This window comes from Carya illinoinensis, chromosome 2 (assembly GCF_018687715.1).
Source record: "Carya illinoinensis cultivar Pawnee chromosome 2, C.illinoinensisPawnee_v1, whole genome shotgun sequence".
Taxonomy (NCBI): domain Eukaryota; kingdom Viridiplantae; phylum Streptophyta; class Magnoliopsida; order Fagales; family Juglandaceae; genus Carya; species Carya illinoinensis.
The window spans coordinates 912411-936286 of record NC_056753.1 but is presented as its reverse complement, the minus strand read 5'-3'; the positions used below and the strand labels follow the sequence as shown (position 1 = coordinate 936286).

The following is a 23876-nucleotide window of genomic DNA, read 5'->3' as shown; positions in this document are numbered from 1 at the left end:
GACCAAAGCACATTGCTCTATACGACCAAAATGAAAACTGTGCCAGAAGTTCAATCAAGTCTAGGTGGTCCATCCACAGCGGAGACGAAAAAAAAAAAACCCAATAGTGCGCATCATGGGTGTCAAAACTTCCATATAAAAGGGAAACCTTAGAAGACTCTGCTTTTTTCCTCAAAGAATCTCTTGATTTTAAGATACCCAACTTTCATTGCCTTGAGACCAAACTGAAAACTTGGACAGAACCATCAGCCATGGCTCCCTATGGTCCAAGACTGGTTGTGCCTATTGATGTCAAGAAAAAGCCACGGGAGCAGAAACTTCCTCTCCATAACCGGTGGCACCCGGACATACCTCCTGTTGCTGAGGTTAAAACAGGAGAGGTTTTTAGAGTAGAGATGGTGGACTTCAGTGGAGGTGGTATCACACAGGACTACACTGCAGAGGATATCAAGCATGCTGATCCATCTATTGTGAGTTCCCTTTAGCTTTGTACAATATTTGAACAATTTTTCAAGTTCTGGTTCAACAAACTGCATGCACACTGATGAAACACCTTCTTTGATGAACACCCTTGTATAGCTTTTATTTTTCTCTCAAATATTAGAAGATGAAAAAAGGATTCTTAATCAGGTTGGTGGGTACAGCTTCTTGCAGTTGGAAATTACCTCTAGACATCTTAGCTTGAGGGGTTTAATCGTTCATTTCCCTCTTCTGTTTTTTCAAGTAAACCCAATATTTGGATGGTTTTCTACCTCCCCACCAACTGGAGATGCTGCTTCGGTCTTGGTACCAGTACCAAGCCTAAGAAGAAAATTCGTCGGGGACCTTTTGGAAAAATTGTCACGCTCATTTGTCATCTACCTATGTAGGTGCTCAACCTCCATCAATTTGTATATCAATATTTCCTCATTTTAATCCTGCCAAAGATCCTCACCAGTCATCAGGGAGCCCCCCTGCACATCGCCACCGTGTATTTTAAATTGGGCCCCATTCTCGGACGCCAACCAGCTTTGTCCAAATATGCAATTAGCTTAACCCTACAAGTCTACAACAATAATCCCATGCTCTCCGCTCTTCCACTTCTTCACCCATGGCTCCTCCGACTCCAAAGCAAGTGGTGACCATAGACTTGACAAAGAAGCCATGGGAGCAAAAACTCCCTCTACACAACCGTTGGCATCCTTATATACCCCCGGTTGCAGAGGTAAAAGTTGGCGAGCTCTTTAGAGTGGAGATGTCCGACTGGACTGGAGGTGTAATTAAAGATGATGATTCTGCACTTGATATAAAATCCATAGACCTCTCAGCTGTAAGTATGAACTTTAACATATCTACTGAGGAGAAACTTGACTCTAGAGGGGATTGTTGCTATCAACCTGATTAGAAGAAACTACTAATTGAGACTGACATATTAGCATATCCTATGAGCATGATCATTTTGAGTAGGTTAATGATTAAAGATCTGGAAACTGGCACAGGTTCATTATCTCAGCGGGCCGATCAGGGTTGTGGGTGAGGATGGGATAGCGGCCAAGCCAGGTGATCTTCTGGTGGTTGAAATATTGAACTTGGGTCCTCTTCCTGGAGATGAATGGGGTTATACAGCAACTTTTGACAGAGAAAATGGAGGTGGTTTCCTGACTGACCATTTTCCTTGCGCAACCAAAGCTATTTGGTATTTTGAAGGAATATATGCCTACTCTCCTCACATACCAGGTAAAGTTTCTACCCTTTTTTTCCCACCTCCCTAGCAGCATGCCCCTAAAAGCTTCATAGGGTACTTCTCTAAATATATTGCGGAGAAAAGGAATAGATTCTATTTCATATATTATGCCATGCATTGCAGGAGTACGATTTCCAGGCTTAACTCACCCGGGAGTAATTGGAACTGCCCCTTCAATGGAACTGCTTGACATATGGAACAAAAGGGAAAGAGATGTTGAAGAAAATGGGCTCCAAAATCTCAAATTATGTGAGGTTTTGCATTCACGACCATTAGCAAACCTACCAACACCCAAAGGCTGCCGCCTAGGAAAGGTATGCTTCATTGAATACTCAGGAGAGTACCCAAGTGACCATGAAAGAACTTTCATATAATTCTGGTAGCTAATGTTAGCCACCAGAGTTGGAACTGAATCAATTAGACTAATTAGTTACTCACTGTGTCACTGACATTTGTAGATTGAAGAAGGCACCGCAGAATGGGATAAGATTGCTAAGGAGGCTGCAAGAACAATTCCAGGAAGAGAAAATGGTGGCAATTGTGACATAAAAAATCTCAGCAGAGGTTCAAAGATATACCTTCCTGTATTTGTAGATGGAGCAAATCTCAGTACTGGTGACATGCACTTCTCTCAGGGTGACGGTGAAGTTTCATTCTGTGGCGCAATCGAGATGAGTGGTTTCCTAGAACTCAAGTATATTTCGTATCTCTTAACATTTAGGTTTCCATGTCAGGATTCTGAACAAGCATTGATAACATTGACCAGAGCAGCTGATTTGTAGTGATATTGATGGTAGTTTCATGAGTAGAAGAGATACCAATTATTTATTATTATAGGCCTTGGAAGGGGCTGGGGGAGGGCCCAATCCCATTGCTCTTGGTATGAATGTTACAAGATCTTACTAAAATAAGAGGAACAGTTTGAGAGAAATTGTGAGGATATTTAAAGGAACCAGAACACATGTCCAGTCCACCCTATAAGTTGACCTCTAGAATCACTAAACAGAGATGACTGGCAACTGCTCTGGTGTCCAGTAAAAGATATGACTGAGTGCAGCTGAGAAGCTTGTGATGAGTTAACAACTCTTGCTAAAGAAGCAGCTATTTCAGATACCACTGCAACAACGTGATCCACCACTTGAACGCTTTAACCATAGTGGCAAAGATAAGAATATCAGGAGTTTCTTTGTCTTTATATATATACCGCGTGTTAGATACTCCAATCAAACTATCACAGAAATATATCCCACACTTCTTATCTCCTGGAATGGTTTTTCCTTCTAAAGCCAATTAGGATTCTTTAACATCTTAAGAGCAGAACCATCTAAACATCATCTAGAATATCCCTTCCAAACACTGAAATGTTTCACTTTTGATGTCAATCACAATGTTGGGCCATCTCACTAACCTGGAAAATAAATTTATGTGCCTCGTCAACAACTAAATAACTTGTCACAGAACATTTCAAATGTCTAAGACTTGCATGATTTCACCATTGAAAACCACTTTCATCATATTTAGGTCAATCATTACTTAGTAAAACGAATACGTTAGTTACTCCATTATTTGAGGCTCATATTTATTGAATAAAAGAATCAAACAGCTATCTCCATCTCTAGCACATTGTTCACAGCTTATTCGTCATCTAGCACAAATCTTGTTATTTCAGGTGTGAACTTATCAGAGGAGGAATGAAAGAGTACCTTACGCCAATGGGTCCTACTCCTCTCCATGTGAATCCAATATTTGAGATAGGTCCAGTCGAGCCAAGATTTTCAGAATGGCTGGTATTTGAGGGCATTAGTGTTGACGAGAGTGGAAGGCAACACTACCTTGATGCAAGTGTTGCTTACAAGCGAGCTGTCCTCAATGCCATTGACTACCTCTCCAAATTTGGGTCCTCCAAAGAACAGGTTTAATGCCCCTCCATAACATATGAATTGTTCCTATAACCCTTACATTTCCATGCACGCACAGTGAAGTACCCATATACATGCATAGGGTATATTAGGTTTGAACAGCATTACTGAACTAGCAGATACTATGGTCATTATCAGGTTTATCTTCTGCTTTCATGCTGCCCCTGTGAAGGAAGAATTTCTGGAATAGTTGATTCCCCCAATGCTTGTGCTACCCTTGCAATCCCAACAGCAATCTTTGACCAGGTAACTCTTTCCCTTTAATTTTTCAACAAGCATAAACCAAATATTCATTCTACTTTTATCACGTTATCTCTAGTAACCATCAGATTACTAAAACTTCAATGTGCAAATTATTGATCAAGATTCTATTGCAACGAGTTACTGGGTCACGAGCTTCCTGCCAAATTACAAGTCGTAAACACATTTACTGAAAGCATAGCCTTTCCTCCCCCTGAACCATAAGAAAGAGTGGCAAGATGCTTTTGACCTGAACCACCTCCCCCTGCCCCCACAAAAGAAGAACAAAGAAAAAGTTAATTGGAACTACTCTATGATTATTACTTCACATGATCCTCAAAACTTTATAAGCTTAAGCAGCAAGGAATGGGCCATATCACTTCTTGTTCTACTTCTCTAAAATATCCTCCATGACTATGCCAAGCTAAATGAACTTAATCGAGGGGGTGGAAAATGTTCTACAACTAAAAAAAAATTCATAATATAACCGAGTGATAGTGGTGTAAAGTTAACAGATATTAGGCTATTGATAATTTGTACATTGGCTTCTTTAAAAATGTTGTTGTGTGTCTGTGCAGGACATTCGTCCTAAAAACAAGAAGGTTCCAGTTGGGCCCAGGATAGTGAGGAAACCAGATGTCCTCAAATGCACTTATGATGGAAATTTGCCGGTCACAAGGAACCCCAGTGCCTCGACATAACTCTTCTGAGGGTTGCTCAATGAGCTGAAGACATACCAACAATGATGCCTTTGGCACCAACCATGCATTTATACATATCTGTTACCTGTAATAGATGGACATTATCCTTGGGCTACATTTCTACAATTGTCCTTGTCACCACCAGATCTAATTCTATCCTCTTATCACAAAAGTAATTTTCTGTTCAATAGAATAAAATGCTCCAAAAAGGCCTAATTTAACTACCGTTTGAATAAAATATTAAGCTTATCCAAATTACATGCCATGTGAGTCTTCAAGACCGAGACTGCCTGATTTGTCTTAAACATAACAGCTGCAACTGTTCCAGGTCCATTAGTTTTGCACATAGTTTCCAAGTGAAAAACAGCATGAAGTATATCATTTAAGCTAAAGATCCACCAATTCATTTGTTGGAAATGACAAGTAAAGTTATTAAAAAACATGCATCGTCCGTTAGATATGACTCTCCAGAAAGGAGTTTAAAAAGGTTGATATGGATCGGTTCACACTTGTCCAAGGTATTACCTACAACTTGAGTCCAAAAATTTTAAATCATACTTGATGTAAGATGCACTCGATAATATATTGAGAATGTTAAACTGCGTTGCAGAGAAGAACATTGAATTCCGAACCCAGAGCCTAACTCCACGCTGATGTAACATACCTCAAATAACTTGAAGAAAAATACACTGAAATCACTCACTTCGAGAAAAGCACCTCCAAAAACAAAATAAGAGGAAGAAGATAATGAGAGGAAAAGAAAATAGGATTTTGATTAAATTTCTGCAAAAAATTTGGTAGAGCACTTGACTCCTTACATATGGTGTAGTCTTAGCAAGACTATCCCACATATGGGCCTAGACTAAAAGCTCACTAAAATAACTGAAATGAGCAATTATTCTAAATGGCCCAAGCCCATTAACCCACTACAGCAACGTCCAATTAGACAACAAGGACCCAAACATGTAATAAAAATTAACTACATAAACGTAAGGTGGCCCATGGCCTAAAAAGTATATAAATTCCAACTAGTTACTGAGACCTTGTAATCGTTCTGGGACTGTGACAAACCCTCCCCTTCAAAGCACCTTATTTAGAAGATGTGGTTATGCTTCTTGGATAAGATTTTGGCATCAATTGTTAAGATCTTGACGTCAAGTATGCTCCCACCCGAGTAAAAAACAAAGATGTTCTTTTTCCTACCCCTATTCATCTTTCCAGATTCCATAGCTACAACACAAACAGCTTCTAGTTTCTTAGTGAGATCCAAAAATATAACATTCACATTCAATTGTGCCCTATGGGCAAGCCCTCCAGACTAAGCAAATATTGAGGCAAGGCCCATAGCGTTAAGGACACAACATCTAGGAAAAATATATGATCAAAAACCTCATTTGCCAACTTCATTTCTAACCAAAGCTCTTCAACTTGACTTAGATGTCAAATTCTACCAATTGCTTCGATTGCCAGTCAAAACCTTTAAACCTAACATGAGGGAGTTTTTTTCTTTCTTTTTTTTTTTTTTTTATTGGTACCAGGTGTTTAAAAGCAACGTCCCAACTACTCTCAGGGGTTAACATGAGAGAGTTCTTGCACAATACTCCAAATTCTCTCAAGCTCATTTCTCTTCGCTAAACACCCATACAAGATGATTAGGATATCCAATGTTGATAGTTATTCCATGTAATAGATACCTCCACAAATTCAACATAGGCTTTGGCCATAATGTTCAACATTGCCACTCTAGATAAGCCAATTTCTTGTGAGACTCCTCACCACCCCCACCTTTCTCAATATCTAAGAAATCATTGTCCAAAAACTTTGCTTCTGAAGCTAAAACTTCCCCACTTTTTTCCCTAACGTTACTATCCTTGATTAAATCAACTACTGTTGCAGTTGTTACAAGTTCTAAAAATTTATCTTCCACATGGGTTTTCACACCATTACATTCATTTGCAAGGGAATAAAAACTATGACTATCCAAAAAAATAGGGGTGAGCACCGACTTAGTCAAAGTTGGATTCTCCAACTTTGACTTGTGCAGACTCCAATTCGACTCCAACTCCAACTTGTTGGAGCAAAGTCAGATTTGAACTTTTAACTTTGGGTTCTTTTTTTTTTTTTTTAACTCAATATTTATCCCATTTAAAAAGGGATTTTTGTGGGCTTTCAAATATCAATTTTTTGAAAAAATTAAAATTAAAGCTAAATCATTCACTGCTAATTTATTTATATACTAATATCTAACATATTTTTATACTAGACAAGTACTATAGTGTCTAATTACATGTTATCATACTATAGTATTACATATTACTTTTAGTGTTTAATTACATGCTATTATACTATAGTATTACATGCTATTATATTATACTAGTGTTTAATTTATTTATAACTTATTTCTATACTGGACTTATTTTTAGTGCACAATTACATGTTTATATCTTAATAAATTGGTATTATGTATTATTAACTTATTATACTAGACTTATTAGTTATGTCTATACTAGTGTCTAATTTATTTCTATAAAAGACTTATACTATGTTGTCTAATTACATGTTATTATATTAATGTCTAACTTATTTATTACTCAATCATATACTAGATTTTCTAGTGTCTAATTACATATTATACTTTAGTAAATTAGTATCATGTATTATTAACTTATTATATTAAGCTTATTTAAATACTAGTATCTAATTTATTTCTATACTTGATTATGTATGATAGTAATACTATAATGGTTACATATACTAAACTATCATTAGTCTATTTATATTATAGTATAAGTATATTATTTTATAATAATTAGCTCATACTAGTATATTATTAAATTTAAGTATATATAAGTTCTAGTTATATAAATATATAATTATACTAGTATATATGATAAATATATAGATAAATACATATTTTTATAACATATATACAATATCGAAGTCGGATTTAGAATCAAAATCAATGTCGGAGGGTAAAGTCGTAGTCGGAGTCGGAGCATAAAGTCAGAGTTGGATTAGATTGGAATCGGAGTCTGTCCAGCGATACCTCTAACTCTGAATCCGACTCTGACTAAAAAATTAATAATGAAATTCAACTCCGGCTCCTTTTTTCGGAGCAAGTCGTATTTATAGATTTTCTCTCAGCGCTACACAAAGATTCTATTAACCTTCTGAAAAGCACATTACATTAGGTGGCCTTAATCCAAGCTCTAAAAGTATATTTTTCTTTCTCCAATCCTAGTCCATCATCTAATGGGGTATGCCACTAGAAAAGCTCACTAAGGTTACAAAAATCATAAGAAATGGTTATCTTTCCAATTTTTCCATCAAGATTACAATTGCAGCAGCAACTGGAACTTGGGTGACGACCAATGATACCGTTCCAATGCTACTTGAAAAACTAACTTTGACACATATAAAGCTTGTACAAGATGCAATCGCATTGGCTCCTCCACATTTAACATACTTGTATTGGAACAAGTCTATGATTCGTGTTTTTTATTTTTGTTGAAAGGACTCTGTAAATGAACATTGGGAAGACCCCCCAATGCTAACCTCTACAAGCTAAGAAATTTCTTTCCTTGAACCTTCAACCGCATCACGTCTGTGAATAACATTCCAGCCTATTTCAACTGTAAAATCACCACGAATTGTTCTAAAGGCAGAAATCGATGGGTTTGTAACTCCAATAGTTGTTTGCTCAAATGTTACTACACTCTTACCCTCCCCCACCATAACAACAGCAGCACCAAAAGTAATGTAGTTGACCAACCCAGGGGAAAAGGGATCTATAGATAGATTTACATAATGCTTTTCAGCAAATGCACGGTCCACTGTGATGAGATCTATTTGAACAAAACCCACACAGTCTCTAAGTGACATTTCATCATGCAACTGAGGTGCAATATCCCTACCTTCTAGCATTTGCAAGCACATAAAATGTCTCCACTCTTTACCACAAGAGAGTACAAGAGAAACACCAATAAATTTAAGTATCCCAAAAATATTTCCAATGTTGTTAAAATAATTTTCACAAATTTTCTCAACAAACATATAATCTTTATTTGGATACTAATTGAAATTTGAAATTAAAATAGGTACGTACCAGTATATTCATGGCACTTCTCTTCTTTACCTCTCCACAATCACTGAGAATGCTGCCAAAATCCTCAACTAAGTTTTTGTCAACAATAGTTTTGATGTATGGAGGAGGACGAATAATTCCAATAGTTCTTGTATGAATTACAACCATTGTAGGAGCTGAGCTAGCTTTGTTCTATCCCTCGTTTGATGGCTTTTCATCATTTTGCTCATAGAACACTTGAGATGCAGGAAGAGGGCCAAGATTTCCATTAGGATGAAGAGGAGTAGGAAGGGTCAAGGTTTGCAAAGTACCTTTGTTGGCCTAAATCAAGATGCCCCTACCTAAATCCCGTCTAACTTCCTCTCTTCTGCCTCAACTACAGCACAACGGCCTCTGAGTGCATATTTCTGATCCCTTGGGCCACTCGGTGATCTCTATAGTCAACAAGTTGAAAGACACCTTTGTGTAACTTGAGAGCCAGTCGACCATTGAGCTCCTACAGGTTGCTGTGTTTAGGAGCCAGAATAGCTGCAAGTTTAGTGTGCTTAGGGCCCTAGTTGGCTACGACAAAAGTGACGGAAAAGATGATGGGATTGCCTTGTTCACCATGGATGAATGGGACTGTTGTGGATGAGATTGGATCGGTGGTGATGGATGTAGAACCATACCTAAGATTAAAGTTTTTGGGAGAATACAAGATAAAGAATGAATTGCCATGGCTAGAGAGAGAGAGAGAGAGAGAGAGAGAGAGAGTGTGTGTGTGTGTGTGTGTGTGAACGCCTAATATGTGGGGAAGAAAAATCCTAGTGTGATGAGGTGTCAAAACTACATAATTAAGTTACTAAAGTGACTAAATTGTTTAACCAAAATGAATTAAGAACTTAATTATGAAGTAGATTATGATATTTAAGTAAATTGATAAATTCTAATATTTTTGCACTTAAAATGATTTATAATATAGTTACTTCACATTAGAATTAATACCTTAATTTTACTCATTTTGTATTTTACTTAAATGTTGCAGGACACTAATAAAAAAATACATGAGCTGCCTACACTCCATTTGAGAATAGAGAAATATTATAACAAATGGGTATTTTTGGAAATATCCAACTATGCACAAATAAATTGGTGGTAGAGGAAGATGCAGGGGCTGGACGTGGAGCAGGTCACGCAGAGGAAATCAGCACGGCAGAGGCACAGCCAACAGAGGAATCACACAGACTCAAGGGGCAAATTCGATTCTTGGCTACAGGGAGCATTTGGGGGACTTTTTATTGGGAATCACTTGGTTCAGACGGCAAAGAAAGAGAGTTTTTCTCTTGGTCGGATGCTATCTTTATTTTTTTTTTCTTTTCTTGTTTTTAGTTTTTGGTTTGAGTCAGTAGAAGCACTCTCTCTCTCTCTCTCTCTCTCTCTCTCTCTCTCTCTCTCTCTCTCTCTCTCTCTCTCATTTTTAGATTTTATTTCTAATCTTTTATTTGACGTTTTCGGTTCCAGACCTTGGGGGTTCTTTGGCTAGTTTTCATTTCTTGCTTTAAGTTCTATCCTTTTCGTTCCCAGTTTTTTATTTCTTTTTCGGTTCTTAGTTTACTTTTTTGGCTAGTTTTCATTTCTTGCTTTACGCTTTCTTTTCCAGACCTTTGGGTTTCGATCATTGGCTATTCGACATTTAATTTTTCTTCTGCATTTATTTTCCTACAGCAACTTGAAATGTTAGGGTTCATCATTTTTTGGCATTTTGCTAATTTAAAAATGATAAGCTAGATTTTTAGTTTGGAATTTAATAAGTAACTCATGACTATTTTGGGTTGGATTTTCTTCAAGGTTATGGAATTTTAAATGATTAACTTAATAGATTGTATTTCATTTTGCCTATAGGAAGGATTAAAGTTCTATATTCTTGAACTTAATCAATCGTAGATATAAAGACACGATTGATGCTTGAACTTATAACAAGATTTTGATGGCTTTCTTTTACTTTTACACTTGTTATAAAATCTGTCAAGCACCTTGATTATACTGAAAAGTGTGCTTATAGTTTAATTAACCAATCATAATCTATTGAAATAAGAAAATGGTTGAGAGAATATGAAATTAGAGGTACATCCAACTTCAAATTAGAAATGGGCAAAAATTGCATCCCAAGTGTTTGTTTTATTACTTCTTACAAGTTTAATTCAACTTCTACACATTTTCCTTAAATCTCTTGGTACTTAATAATTTTAAAAACATAGATTCACATTTATTTTCATCTCTCGTAGTCGATATATCTTTTACAACAAAAATGTCACAAATACTATGATAACCCTTTGTCAATGTAGAATACGATCTTGGACTTATCCTTGATACAACTTGACACTTCTACACTTGAAAAAACACATTTGAGACCGAGTCATGGCAATAGTGAGGGAATGAAGGTTTTAGGGGCTTTTATTCATAGAGGGACATTATTGGCTACTAAGGTGAGAAAATGATTGGTACGCTTCATGGGTAAAAAAATGAAAAGTTTAGAAAATATGTGTTTATTTCTCAAGAAAGTATACGAAAGGAAATAAATCTGAATGATTACCTTTCTCATGGGCCCGAAAATTGTTTGAGGATATAATGACTAGAGACAAGGAAAATAAACACCACCAGGGTCAAACTTCCAACTGGTGAACAGGAAATCAAAGACGTTGCAATCTTTGTTGTTGGCACCAAGAATGGTCTTGAATGCTGGGTCTCCTCCATTTTTAAAAATTGTCGGATTATTACTTGGTATAATCATTCAAAATAAAGGAAATAAAAGAATAGAAGAGATTTTTAGAACAAAGGAAAAAGGAATCTCATTGGGATTGACTTCTCTTTTTTTTCCATTGTCACTATATATTCTTTGTCTTCTTGTAACGCACAAAGTTGTTGCTCTAGATAGATAAATTTTTGTTTAAAAATACTTCCTACTATCAATTACACACTAGTGGAGAATTTTGAGATTTTCTTATATTTGTTTTGCAGACTCTCTGAGTTTGTTAAGGGATACAAAATTTTTTTCTATGATAACATAGAGATTAGCGTCTCTCTAATACCACTTTACAACATACCTCAAAATACTTGAAGAAAAATACATTGAAAGCACTCACTTCTAAGGGAGTACCTCCAGAGAAAAGAGAGGAAAAATATTATGAGAGAAAAAGAAAATAAGGATTTTGATTATGTTTCTGCATAAAATTTCGTAGAGGCCCTGGCTCTTTACATATAATAAAATCTTAACAAGGTTGGCCCACATATAGGCCTTGATTGAGCTAAAATATTACACATTTTAGCTATTTAAAATCAATGTATTTTAAATTCATCATGACATTATTATTGGTTTTAAATAGAAAAATGGTTAATAAGGATAAATCAAAGTTGTGATTTTAATTGATTAAAAGCATCAAATTAATATTGCATATTATTTGCATGCAGGAGTTTAAAGCATGTATCTTCAGTGCCCATAGCAAGTAGTTTGGTTCAACTCCAAAAGTTACTCATAATTGGTTGTGAAAATATAGAACAAATTCTCTCTTTGTAAGCAGCCCCTATCTACCACCCAAACATCCTTGTATCAAGAGTGTGAGAAGATGTTATGATGCGGGAGTATGCATGGATTTTGAAAGGATGGCCACGTCCAACCAAATAAATCTAAATTAAGGTGAGGAACATGTGATGGATTGGAAGACAAAGGCTGCTGCTGTCCACCAACTGCTGTCCACCGAAATGAAGGAAGAAATGCACTGCCGTGTTTGACTTGAGTGAGGTTTGAGTGAGAAGTCTAATAGGAGAGTTGCTGGAAAGTAAAGAGAGGGAGTTGGTGAATAAAATAGAGAGAGACGTGTGAATGAATTATGGTGAGGAGGACCGACTAGAAGCAGCTATATATATGTATATTGCTGGACGTAAATAAAACAAGAGGTGGGGAGCAATCGGTGTAGGGGTTGAGGGGCAGATTACGTAAGAGAGGGAAGGTGAGTTGATAAATAGAAAGAGACGTGCTGGAGTTTTGTGCTGAGAACCATAGAGAGGGTGAGTGAAAGAAAGTGCTGGAGAAATTTAATTGGTTGGGATTTGTTTTGGAGGGAAGTAGTCAGCTGAGGTTGTTGATTTGTGAAAAGTATTAAGGAGAGTCGGCTGCTTATGATGTGAAAAGTCGGTGGGTGCATGCTTAGAGAGAATTGTGTGCTGGATAGAGAGGAGTTGAGGTCGGCTGGGATTAGTGTACGTAAATAAGAGAGAAAGGGGAGCAGTAGGTGGGAAAGTGGCTGGACGGCAGAATTGAAACAAAAACAGATTGAATGAATTTTCAATAAGTTAGGCATGAAGAAACCGTGTTGGACTTGGTTGTTTAGTTTGAATTAAGAAACCAATTGAATAAAATGAGAGAGGAGGAATGCAAGACACGGCAATTAAAGATTGAATGCAAGATTGAGGTGTGAAACCAATTAAGGCGTGAATGCAAAAGGTAGCAGAATTAAAGTGTGAATGCAAGATTGAAGTGTGAAACCAATTGAATGGAGATGCAACTAGCCAAGATGTTCGGCTATAAAATGGGTGCAGTCCGAAGCTTACAAGCCACAACTCAAACTTAGACAAAGACAACTCAACACACACAATTTTCTGCTTATGTTATTTCTTTGTTATGTACTTGAAAGAATTAGCTCTTTCTTGTGTTCAAAATTTTGTTTCTCCTTTTAGTTTCAATACTTTGTTGTTTTAGCATTTTTATTAAGTGTATTAAGATTTGTTCTAGAATTTTATTTCATTAAGTGTAATACCTTAATTTTAATCAAGTGTGCTATTTTGTTTCATGCAACAAAAAGAAATTGTTTTAGAAGTTTTAATCAAGTATGCTAGTTTGTTTCATGCAACAAAAAGAAATTGTTTTAGAAGTTCTAATTAATTGTGTTACCTTAATTTATTGCAAGAAAGGTTTGGTTTTAAGTTTTTGTTTTTGTTTTTGATTTTTCTGAAACATCATACGTGGAGAGTAGAGGAATTGTTCTAAAGTTTTTATTAAAGGTTTAGAGATTAATTTTCAAGAGTGATACGTGAGAAATTGTTCCTTTTTGCTTTTGAATTTTAATTGAATAGTGAAAGGAAGTTTTCGTTTAGACTTTTCGTTCCCTATTTTATTTAACTTCAGTTTAAAGTTTATAGAATACTTTTGAGTTTCTGTTTACTTATTTCGTGTTATTTATTTTTCTTAGTTCTTTAAGTTTTCATTTAATAGTGATTACAATTGTTATGTGTTATTTTGAGAATTCGTGATTTAATTACAAAGATGGATTCTAGAATCTTAGTTTTGGGCATTTTCAATTTTCAGTTCATGTTTTGTCAATTACTTTCTAATTTAGTTTAATTCTTAATTTAGTTTTATTAATTTCTGAGTTTAATTTATTAGTCTTTTACATTTCAATCCGACAATCAAAATCAAAAGACATGAATCTAGTCCATGACTAGTACCCTTTTCCATCCATTGCACATACCATCATTTTATTTTCTCTTTGTGAAGTTTTTTCACATTTTTTCAACGAGTTTAATTTTAAGCAACTTTCCCTGAGGAGACGATCTAGGAATTTATTCCTAATTATTACACGATATCCTCCTGCACTTGGGATAGCATTAGTGCTACTCATTTTTGAGTGAGTCAAGTCTAGACTAAAAACTCATTAAAACAATTGAAATGAGAATTACTCTAAAGCGCCCAAGCCCAACCTACTATAAATAATATCTAATTAAATAACAAGGACCCAAACATGTAATGAAAATTAAATATATAAACATAAATGGCCCATGGCCAACAAGCATATAAAATAAAACTAGTTACTAAGGCCTTGTAATCATTATGAAACTGTGATAGTTGAGCACCTATAGAAATAAATCTTGCAATTAGGATATTTTTAATTTTTTTATAGGTGTCTTGCAATTAGGATATGGTGTCAGCAGATTAACAAATGATAGACTAAAAAAAGAATCCAAATGGAATTCTATTCCATTTCAATTACATAGGAACAAGACAAGAGGGTCTGCCTAGGGTTTCGAAAGAAAGAGAGGCGTGTGGCCATCACACTGTAGATCACCATAGTCTAATACTAAACATGTATACTTTGCTATGTATAAGTAAATCAACTTGTCTAAAATGTGGAGCAGTAAGTGTATGAAAATATATGAACCTAAGAGGAAAAATGATAGAGGAAAGGCGTACTGAGATAGGAAAAATGAAAAAAAAAATTATACACTTTACAGTTCCATTTGCATAAGGGGAAAAAAAAAACTCCCGATTTATGGTGTACCAACAAATGGACTAAAATTGAAAATAGCAAACATAGACCGCACATCTTTTGAATTTGTAATAGGCCCTTCAAGTAACTAAATTTGAGATAGTCAGTCCCTAAGGAACATAGTTGATCAAATTATTAATTACTATTCATAAACTATTTTACTATTATTTACAGATGATCTGAATTACTCTTAGCATCCAAACAAAGTCTAAGAATCAAGAATTAGAGATTGAGACAAAGAGAACAAATTGAATGCAATTCGAGAGAAGATGTCCCTAGCTTTTTCCTTTCCATTTATAATAGACTCGTTCCTTATGCTATACGACATAGTATCTGATTCTTACAAAAAGCAACATATTAGAACAATGCCTCTCCACTTATTACAGAATTAACATATACTAATCAACATCGTTCTTACTAATAAAAAAAAAAAACATTGTACACTACGAAGTTTAATATATTTAACTATCATTTCCTTATTTTTTTCTCTCATTCTCGTTGTTATACTGTTTATTCTCACCCTCTTTAGCTCCGTTCTCAAACCATAACGTACCCTTCCCATTCAAAGCACATTGCCCACAAAGTGAGAAAATCTCTGACGAAGCTGCCAATAGGGCTTCCAAGTAGCATCCTCCACACCAACACATTTCCACTACACTAACAACTCAACCATGGCTCTGTCGTTTACTTCCCTACTTTGATGCTAGAGGATTTGCTTAAACTCATGCATTAATTCTCCTTGCAACTCAAATAGTGTAAGTATATAGAGAAGTGAGACATGTTGGCTTAGCTTCCTCAACATGAAATGTGGAACACATAATAAAGTAGAGTACGTGAAAGACGACTAAGTTTGTAAGTTACCTTACCAACCCTGTGTGATGTGTAATGGGCCAAAGAACTTTGTTGAAAGTTTCAAATTTCACCTAGCTGCTAAAGAATGTTGTCTATAAGGCTGAAGTCCGAGATAAACCCAATTAATGTCTATTATATTATAACTTCATCCTCTCTTAGGAAGGCAACAAATTAGTCTTCAAGGTAGCCATAATTTGGTTCCTTATTTTCAACAATTCATCACTTGTATGATTAGGTGTCAACTCTAGTATGTAGCTTGATAGGAGGTATACCATAGACAACTTCGTAAGATGTAAGCTTGGTGGAGAAGTGAAAAGTGGTGTTATACCAACATTCAACCAAGGTCAACCAATCAAACTAAAGTTGTGGTTTATCTCCTATAAAACATTTCAAAAAATGCTCTAGACATTTGTTAACAACCTCAATCTGTCTGCCACTGTAAGAGTGACAAGCAAGAGAATAAGATAAATTCAATCATTGTAACTTGAATAACTTTCTTCAACAGGAGCTAGTAAATGTGGGCTCTATATATGAAACAATGTTCTTAGGCATGCCATGCAATTTAAAAGCATTATCCATAAAGAGATAGGCTCCCTTGGCTATTGTATATAGGTGTTTTAGGGCCATCAAAATTAGCATATTTTGATAATCTATCCATCACCACCACCATAATTACATAATATCCCCTTTGAAATATGTAGGCCTTTTACAAAATTTATTGAAATATTTGTTCATATATGTTGTGGAGTTGGTAAAGGTTGTAACAAACCAATCAGATGTACATTCTCTACCTTGTTCCTCTGACACACTTTATATTATTAAATAAACTTTTTAACTTTAGTATTCAAGTTAGGCCAATAAAAATTAGTATCTACCAAGATAACTACTAATTTCTTCCTCAGCTGTCCAACTACCCTCATTATTTTAGAAATTGGAATGCCTACAATAGCTTGAAGTAAAATTGAGGCAATCTGTCCACACTCCTCAACTTCTTCCTCTACACATTTTGTCACATGTTCATATTCTCAGCTAGATTCATTGCCACTACCATCAAACAACTCCATACCTTCCAATAAGTACAACCTTGGCTTAAGACACTTATGCTCTTCATGCCACTTGTCCTCACAAAAATAGCAAAGACCATTCTTTCTTCTTTCTTGCATATATGCCTCAGTAACCTTTTGATAGAACATCTTTGCTATGGGTTAAGTTTTAAGGAGGTTCCTAATACGGCTATACAAAAATCGAGGAAACCATCGTTATCAATACAAACTAACCCTACACTGATGCATGTCTTCTATCCTCTCCTGAGTCTACTCTCCCAAGCTTGTCTCATCTCTCCATGACTCAAGTTTCAATAAATCTCAAGCAATCTTCACCGCATGCTGGTGGCTCTTGCTCTTATGAGGTTGGTTTTTATTCTCATGCGGCCATACTGCACGCCAGTGGCATTTTTTTGCATTTTAATGTATTGGATTTGATGTGTTCACTGTTCACTTTTTTTCATTGTTGGTAATTATTTTTCATATTATTTATTGTCTAAATTTTTTATTGTGTATGTACAAGGATTTAAAAATTTTGGATCAAATTTTTGGGACCTTAAACAGTGATCCGAGACCTAATTCCCATTGTGAGTATTAGATCAAATTATTAATATTGGGTGATGATTTATTTATTTATTTATTTGCATAAATTGTGTTGTAGTATTATTTTGGAATAAATTGTGAGGTTGATGAGTGAGCTAAAGTCTAGATTAGAGTCTTAAACTTGTGATATTTTTCATATTGCAAGCTAGCTACTATGTAATTGTGTTGATATTTGTTATTTGTTTGTTTTAACTTTTTATGTTTTGTAATTAATTGTGTATTTAAATTTTCACATATTAGATGGAGTCTTTGTCAACTCCATTTGATCTTGATTTGAATGAACAAACCATTAATTTGAAAGAGATCCAAATAGTGCAAACACCAAGATACCCTAGTGCCCCAAACAATAGTAATTGTTTACTGCCTAAGAAACAGAAGGGGAAGGATCCGTCGATTGTTTGAGGCCATTTTACAAAGGTGAAGAGATGTCCCTTAGGTGATCCTAAGGCTAAGTGCAATTATTGTGCCAAGATGTACAATCTGTTTTCATGTCCTAAAAATCTTCGTAAACGTGAGCGTTTGGATTGATACTAAAAAATATTGGTGGGTGAGGCAATAACCAAGGAGGGGGTTGGAGAGAGTGATGGTAGTACAGTAAAAGATCTTGTAACCCACAAGTATAGTGAAGAAACTATGAAGTTATTGATTGTAGGGATGATAATTATCAATGAATTGCCATTTAAAATTATTGAAAAGTAAAGATTTAGGAAGATGTGTTGGTTGCTTAAATTTCAATTTAAAGTATCATGTCGTGTCATGGTTGCAAAATATTATATAAAATTATTTGCAATGAAAAATGGAAGCTAAAAAATTGTTTAAAGATGGGTCATGAAGATTTCATTGACTACCGATACATGAAAATCATTACAAAATCTTAATTATATGTATCTAACTGCACATTTTATTGATAGAAATTGGAAATTGCAAAAAAAAAATAAAATTATTAATTTTTTTAATGCATAATCATCGAGGGGACACTATTAGAAGATATATTGAATTGTACCTCCTTTATTGGGACATTGATAAGATATTTACTATTATTGTTGATAATGCTATATCAAATGATACTGTAATTTCATATTGGTGATAGTTTTTTATGATAAATGTGTTGAGGGAAAGTATATACACATGAGATGTTGTGCTTATATTTTGAACCTTGTTGTGAATAAGTGTAATGACACCGTCATAATGGTTAAGAATGTGGTTAGATATATGCGCTTTCCTATAAAATTAGGCAAATTTAAGAGATGTGCAGAGAAAGAAAATTGATTGTAAGAAAATTCTATCTCTTGATGTACAAACTCGATGGAATTTAAGTTACTTAATGTTAGAAGCGGCTAAAAACTTTGTTAAAGCTTTTAGGTGGATGGAAATTGAGGACCACAATTTCCTCTCTTACTTTAATGATGGACACATGGAGCCTCTTAAAGCAAAGGAATGGGAGATGGTATGGGTTTTTGTAAACTTTTTAAAAATATTTTATAATACTACTATAAGATTTTCTAGGTCTTTATATATTATGGCCAACACCAGTTTTTTGAAAATTTGTATGCTCTAGAAAAAGTTGGTTAGGCCGAGTGAGAATAATAGTAGTTGTTTGATGAACATGACTATAAACGTGATAATAAAATATGATAAGCATTGGGATGAATTTGTTGATATTGATTGCAGTTATATTTAATCCACATAGTAAGTTAGGGTTTCTTACTTTTCACCTAAAGAAAATTCACGATGAAACTTGTGTTGAAGAGTTAGAGTCGAGTTGAGACAATTATTAGCAGACTTGTATGTAGGGTATAATGTTATGTTCAATTCTACCTCAACTAGCTGAGAATGTGAGCCCCCTCCGACATCTACAACAATAAAAGATGGTAAAGACAATAATGGAAAAAAATGATTTTATGAGTGGTATCAAGCATCTTTTGCCACTGAATCTACAGTTGCCAAAACATTGGTGGACTGATATTTATTAGACGGCTATGAGGCACTCAACTCAACTTTTGACCTGTTGATTTGGTAAAAAATTAATGAGCCTAACTATTCTATACTTGTAAGGATTACATGAGACTTGTTGGCCATGCTTGTTTCCACGATTGCGTTGGAGTCACTATTGTTAAACCTAAGGTTTCAAATTTCATGCAATTATATATCTGCACATTGATTTTGATGATAACAAATGAATTTAAAGAATAAATGAGTCTCAAACTCAAGTTGTCTACACAATGTAGTCAAGCACATCAAGGAACCAAGTATAAGCAAGAAGGGAATAAATTCACATTAAAGATCATAGAGTAATGTTGTAAATCTCTTAAAAATTTGAAATTAGGATTAAAATTCAAAATTAATATTTTATTATAAAATATTAAAATACATTTTTTACATGTGTATGAATAAATTTAATGCATGAATATTTTAAAAATTAAATTTAAAAATTTTGAAAGATGATTGATTGTCACCTTTCACATGTGCATGACATGATTAAAGGTTTGAATTTTAAAAATATTAAAGATGATTGATTGTCATCTTTCACAAGTGCATATTGTATTTGAATATTTTCAAAAATGATTGATGCTCTTTTTGACTTATATAAAAAGTAGATGATTTTGTTTGAAAATTTTTAAAATATTAAAGATGATTGATTGTCATCTTTCACATATGCATGCTAATGAGTGTGCGAAAGTGCACTCTATATACCCTATTATTAGACTAAAATGCTAAAATGTGGATAGAAATCATAGGGATTAATGTGTATTCTTAAATTGAATTTCTATTTACGTTGAGATACTCCTAAACAGTTTTTTTTTATGTCTAATTTCAGAGTTTACAAAAGAGCAAGTCAAGCCCGGTCAAATTCAAAGGAGGACATTCATGGGGTTTGAGAGCAATTTGGAAGAAAAGAAAAAGAATAAAATTCACAAAATGAGACCACAAGAAATCCAAGTCTGAAATTCACTAGGGACAGTCTGGACATACTTTTAGTCTTTTGAATATATCTTTTTACTCACATATCGGATTGATGCAATTCTTAATGAATTAGAAAGATATCTTAAAGGGCTATAACTTTGTCTCTAATAAGAATTTCCAAATTCAAACTCCTGAAGGGTGTACGTGGCTGCCAAGATAAGTCCTAAAATTTAAGCGATTTTTTTATGCGGAAATCAAGAGGACATTAGGGTTTCTTTCTTACCCTATATAAACATATCATTAGCACGAAATGGAGGGGAGTAAGAGGCACAAGAGGCAGATCTGAAGAGAAGAAAAAATCACTTCCATGGCTACCGTTCGCTTCAGTTTTCTCTTGAGATTTTTGTTGTCCATTATATTTATCGGTAACTAAATTCTCAAGTAGGGTTAGGGATGAACTTGCACATTAGATGATATTTCTAATTTATTTTTAATCCATGTATTTGATCTTCAATTGCTAAAACTCTTTTGTTTTATCATTCTCAATTCATCGTTGATTTTTTTTTTTTTTCGAATAATCATAGAATTTATTCTGTTTATGGATTCAGTCATGCTTTTTCTATTGAATGAATTAGTTCTTTGATTATGTTTGGATCAATTATTTATCTATATTGATTTAGTTTTTTGCTGCAATATCGCTCCTTGAGTATATTGTCATCATTGGATTTTCTTAATAGGGGTAGTAATTTACGTTTTTTTAAAAGTGGTGAATGTTTTTTCAAAGGGTTACATTTGATTTAAGTCTGGTTTATAAATCTATACCTTCCGATTGAGAATTTCGAGAATTGAGTTCCTAATTGAGTTATCCAATGAATTAAGAATAATTATAATACCAGATTTGTGCAAGGGATTCACGACGCTCTACTGTTCGTCAAATTTGAGTACTTTTTCCGTTAATCACATTGTTTCACTTTAATTTACATTTAAAATTAATCTTTGTTCTCTATTACTTATTTAATATTTTTCTTTAGAGTCTTTGTTCCTCTTGCTATTCTTTTAATTTGTCTCTCTGTGGAATCGACACCCAAAGCTGTGCTACAACTACCACGTTATTCTTTGGGCGTAATCAAATTTTGGCGTCATTGCCGGGGAGACGGTAAAAGAATTGTGAGATAATTTTTCTTTTCAACAGTTTGTAAAGGCGGTAACTTCGTTCCCTATTTTAGCTTGCTGCATCTTTTTTTTATTTTCTTTTTCTTTTTATAGTTTTTTTTAGTGTTGCGTTTTCTCTACCTTGCATGCACAGGTATAGAGATGCCTTGGGTCGGTTTGCTTGTAGACCTGTGTCAGAGTCCGAATTTAATTTTTCTGATCATTTGTTTGATAATTCTTCTAATTCTGAGAAAATGAGTGAACACGAAGATCAACCCACTAGGACCCTTCAGGATTACCTCCACCCTACACGCACAGCCACACCATCATGCATCATGTTTCCAGCTAATATTCGCCAATTGGATTTTAAAACAGGGATGATACAGTTACTCCCTACTTTTCATGACTTGGAAAATGAAAATCTATATGTGCACATTAGGGAGTTTGAGGAAGTAGTTGCGACTTTTCATAGTCAAAATGCAACTGATGACATTGTGAGACTTAAGTTCTTTCCTTTCTCTTTGAAGGATAGAGCTAAAAGTTGGCTATACTCATTGAGACCACGATCTATTGGATCATGGAATGAGATGACTCAGGTCTTCTTTAATAAATACTTTTCCCAATATAAGACCAATGCTTTAAAAAGGCAAATCTCCATCTTTGTACAAAAGGACAGTGAGACTTTGTATCAGTCTTGGGAGAGATTTAAGGAGCTATTGAGTATGTGTCCTCACCATGGGTATGAGAATTGGCACTTAATGAGCTATTTTTATGAGGGACTTACACCTAGAGAGCGTCAATTTGTAGAGATGATGTGTAATGGTGAGTTCTTACAGAAAGATCCTGATGAGGCCATAGAATACCTCAATGAGCTTGCTGAAAAAGCTCACACTTGGACTGGACCTAGTGCTACTGAGAGCACAAATAGGTCACGACCTGCAGGAAACCTAAATGGTGGTGGAATTTACCATCTCAAGGAAGAAGATAAGCTAAAAGCTAAGGTTGAGATGCTCACCAAAGAGCTAGAGGCGTTGAAGACTAAGGACTTAAAGCCAACACACGTGGCTAATCATGCAGAGTCTTTTGGACCATGTTTTGTGTGTGGTGGGGTAGATCACCTTGCCTAAGAGTGTCCCACAATGCCTTAGGTATGTAGTAGAAGCCTTTTACACATTTCTCTGACACCTATAATCCGGGGTGGCGTAATCACCCCAATTTTAGTTGGAAGTCTGAAAACCAGCCGCCTGCACAACCCCCTAGATCATATCCTACACCATATCATGCACCTTCATCTTCTAGGAGCTCCTTAGAAGATACTTTACGTGCTTTTATTGAGGCACAAGGTAAGACTAACCAAAAGTTTGAATCTTTAATTACGCAGGTTGTTCAAGAAAATAAGGAGATAAAAAGTCAAGTGTCCAAATTGATGAGCTCCTTGAGTATGAATGAGCGAGGTAAGTTTCCTTCTCAAGCTCAATCCGTACCCCATGGTCAACACATGGCACAAGAGAATTTGAAGGATGCGAATGCCATTGTAACACGAAGTGGTAAGTCATTACACATCCCAACAACGAACAAATCAGAGGATGTGGAAGAGGATCAAAGCAATAGTGGTGCCGAGCTGCCCAAAGAAGCGAGGTAATAAAGAGCCCAGTTAAGGTATCATTTCCTCAAGCTTTAAAACTGAATAAGCGAACTTTGGATCCTAACAATGAAATCTTGGAGAATCTCAAGCAGGTAAGATTAACCTCCCTCTTTTGCATATTATTAAACAAGTTCCTACTTACGCAAAAGTTCTTAAAGATTTGTGTACAGTCAAGAGGAAGCACCATGTTAAGAAGACAACATTTCTAACAGAGCAAGTTAGTGCTCTAATTGAGTAGCGGATTCTTCCCAAGTACAAGGATCCTGGTTGTCCAACCATTGCATGCAGCATTGGAAATCATGAGTTTAGGCAAACTTTGCTAGATTTAGGAGCTAGCGTGAATCTAATGCCATATTCTATTTATTTGCAGTTGGGGTTGGGAGAAATCAAACCAACCACTGTGGTATTACAATTGGTTGACTGTTCAGTCAAAGTACCCCGGGGTGTGGTAGAGGATGTTCTAATTCAAATTGATAAATTTTATTATCCTGTTGATTTCCTAATCCTTGACACTAGCTCTGTTGTTGATACTACTTCTAAAATTCCTGTGATTTTAGGTAGGCCTTTTCTTGCCACTGCTAATGCTCTTATTAATTGCAGGAATGGGCTCATGAAGCTTTTTTTTGAAAACATGACTCTCGAGGTGAATATTTTCCATATTGCAAGACAGCCAGAAGATGATGACGAGAGCCACCAGACATACATGATTGA

General features: G+C 35.1%; 1 protein-coding gene and 1 non-coding gene across 3 annotated transcripts; one reads left to right on the top strand and one right to left on the bottom strand.

Annotated features, from left to right (window-relative positions):
- The first annotated feature begins 139 nt into the window (after positions 1-139).
- Positions 140-4838, top strand: LOC122296032 (formamidase-like). 2 transcript variants are annotated; one of them, XM_043105418.1, is made up of 7 exons: positions 140-470; positions 1479-1716; positions 1847-2037; positions 2182-2417; positions 3393-3636; positions 3781-3888; positions 4461-4838. In XM_043105418.1, exons 1-7 carry the CDS (start codon positions 252-254, stop codon positions 4581-4583), a joined length of 1359 nt encoding a protein of 452 aa, XP_042961352.1. In that variant the 5' UTR covers positions 140-251; the 3' UTR covers positions 4584-4838. The 2 variants fall into 2 exon arrangements, with proteins under 2 accessions (XP_042961352.1, XP_042961354.1); XM_043105420.1 differs by lacking the exon at positions 140-470 and adding an exon at positions 664-1309.
- A 17316-nt stretch (positions 4839-22154) lies between these two features.
- Positions 22155-22262, bottom strand: LOC122302020. The gene has a single exon (XR_006240271.1). It is a non-coding gene; the product is annotated as a small nucleolar RNA R71 (small nucleolar RNA).
- Between the last annotated feature and the right edge of the window lie 1614 nt (positions 22263-23876).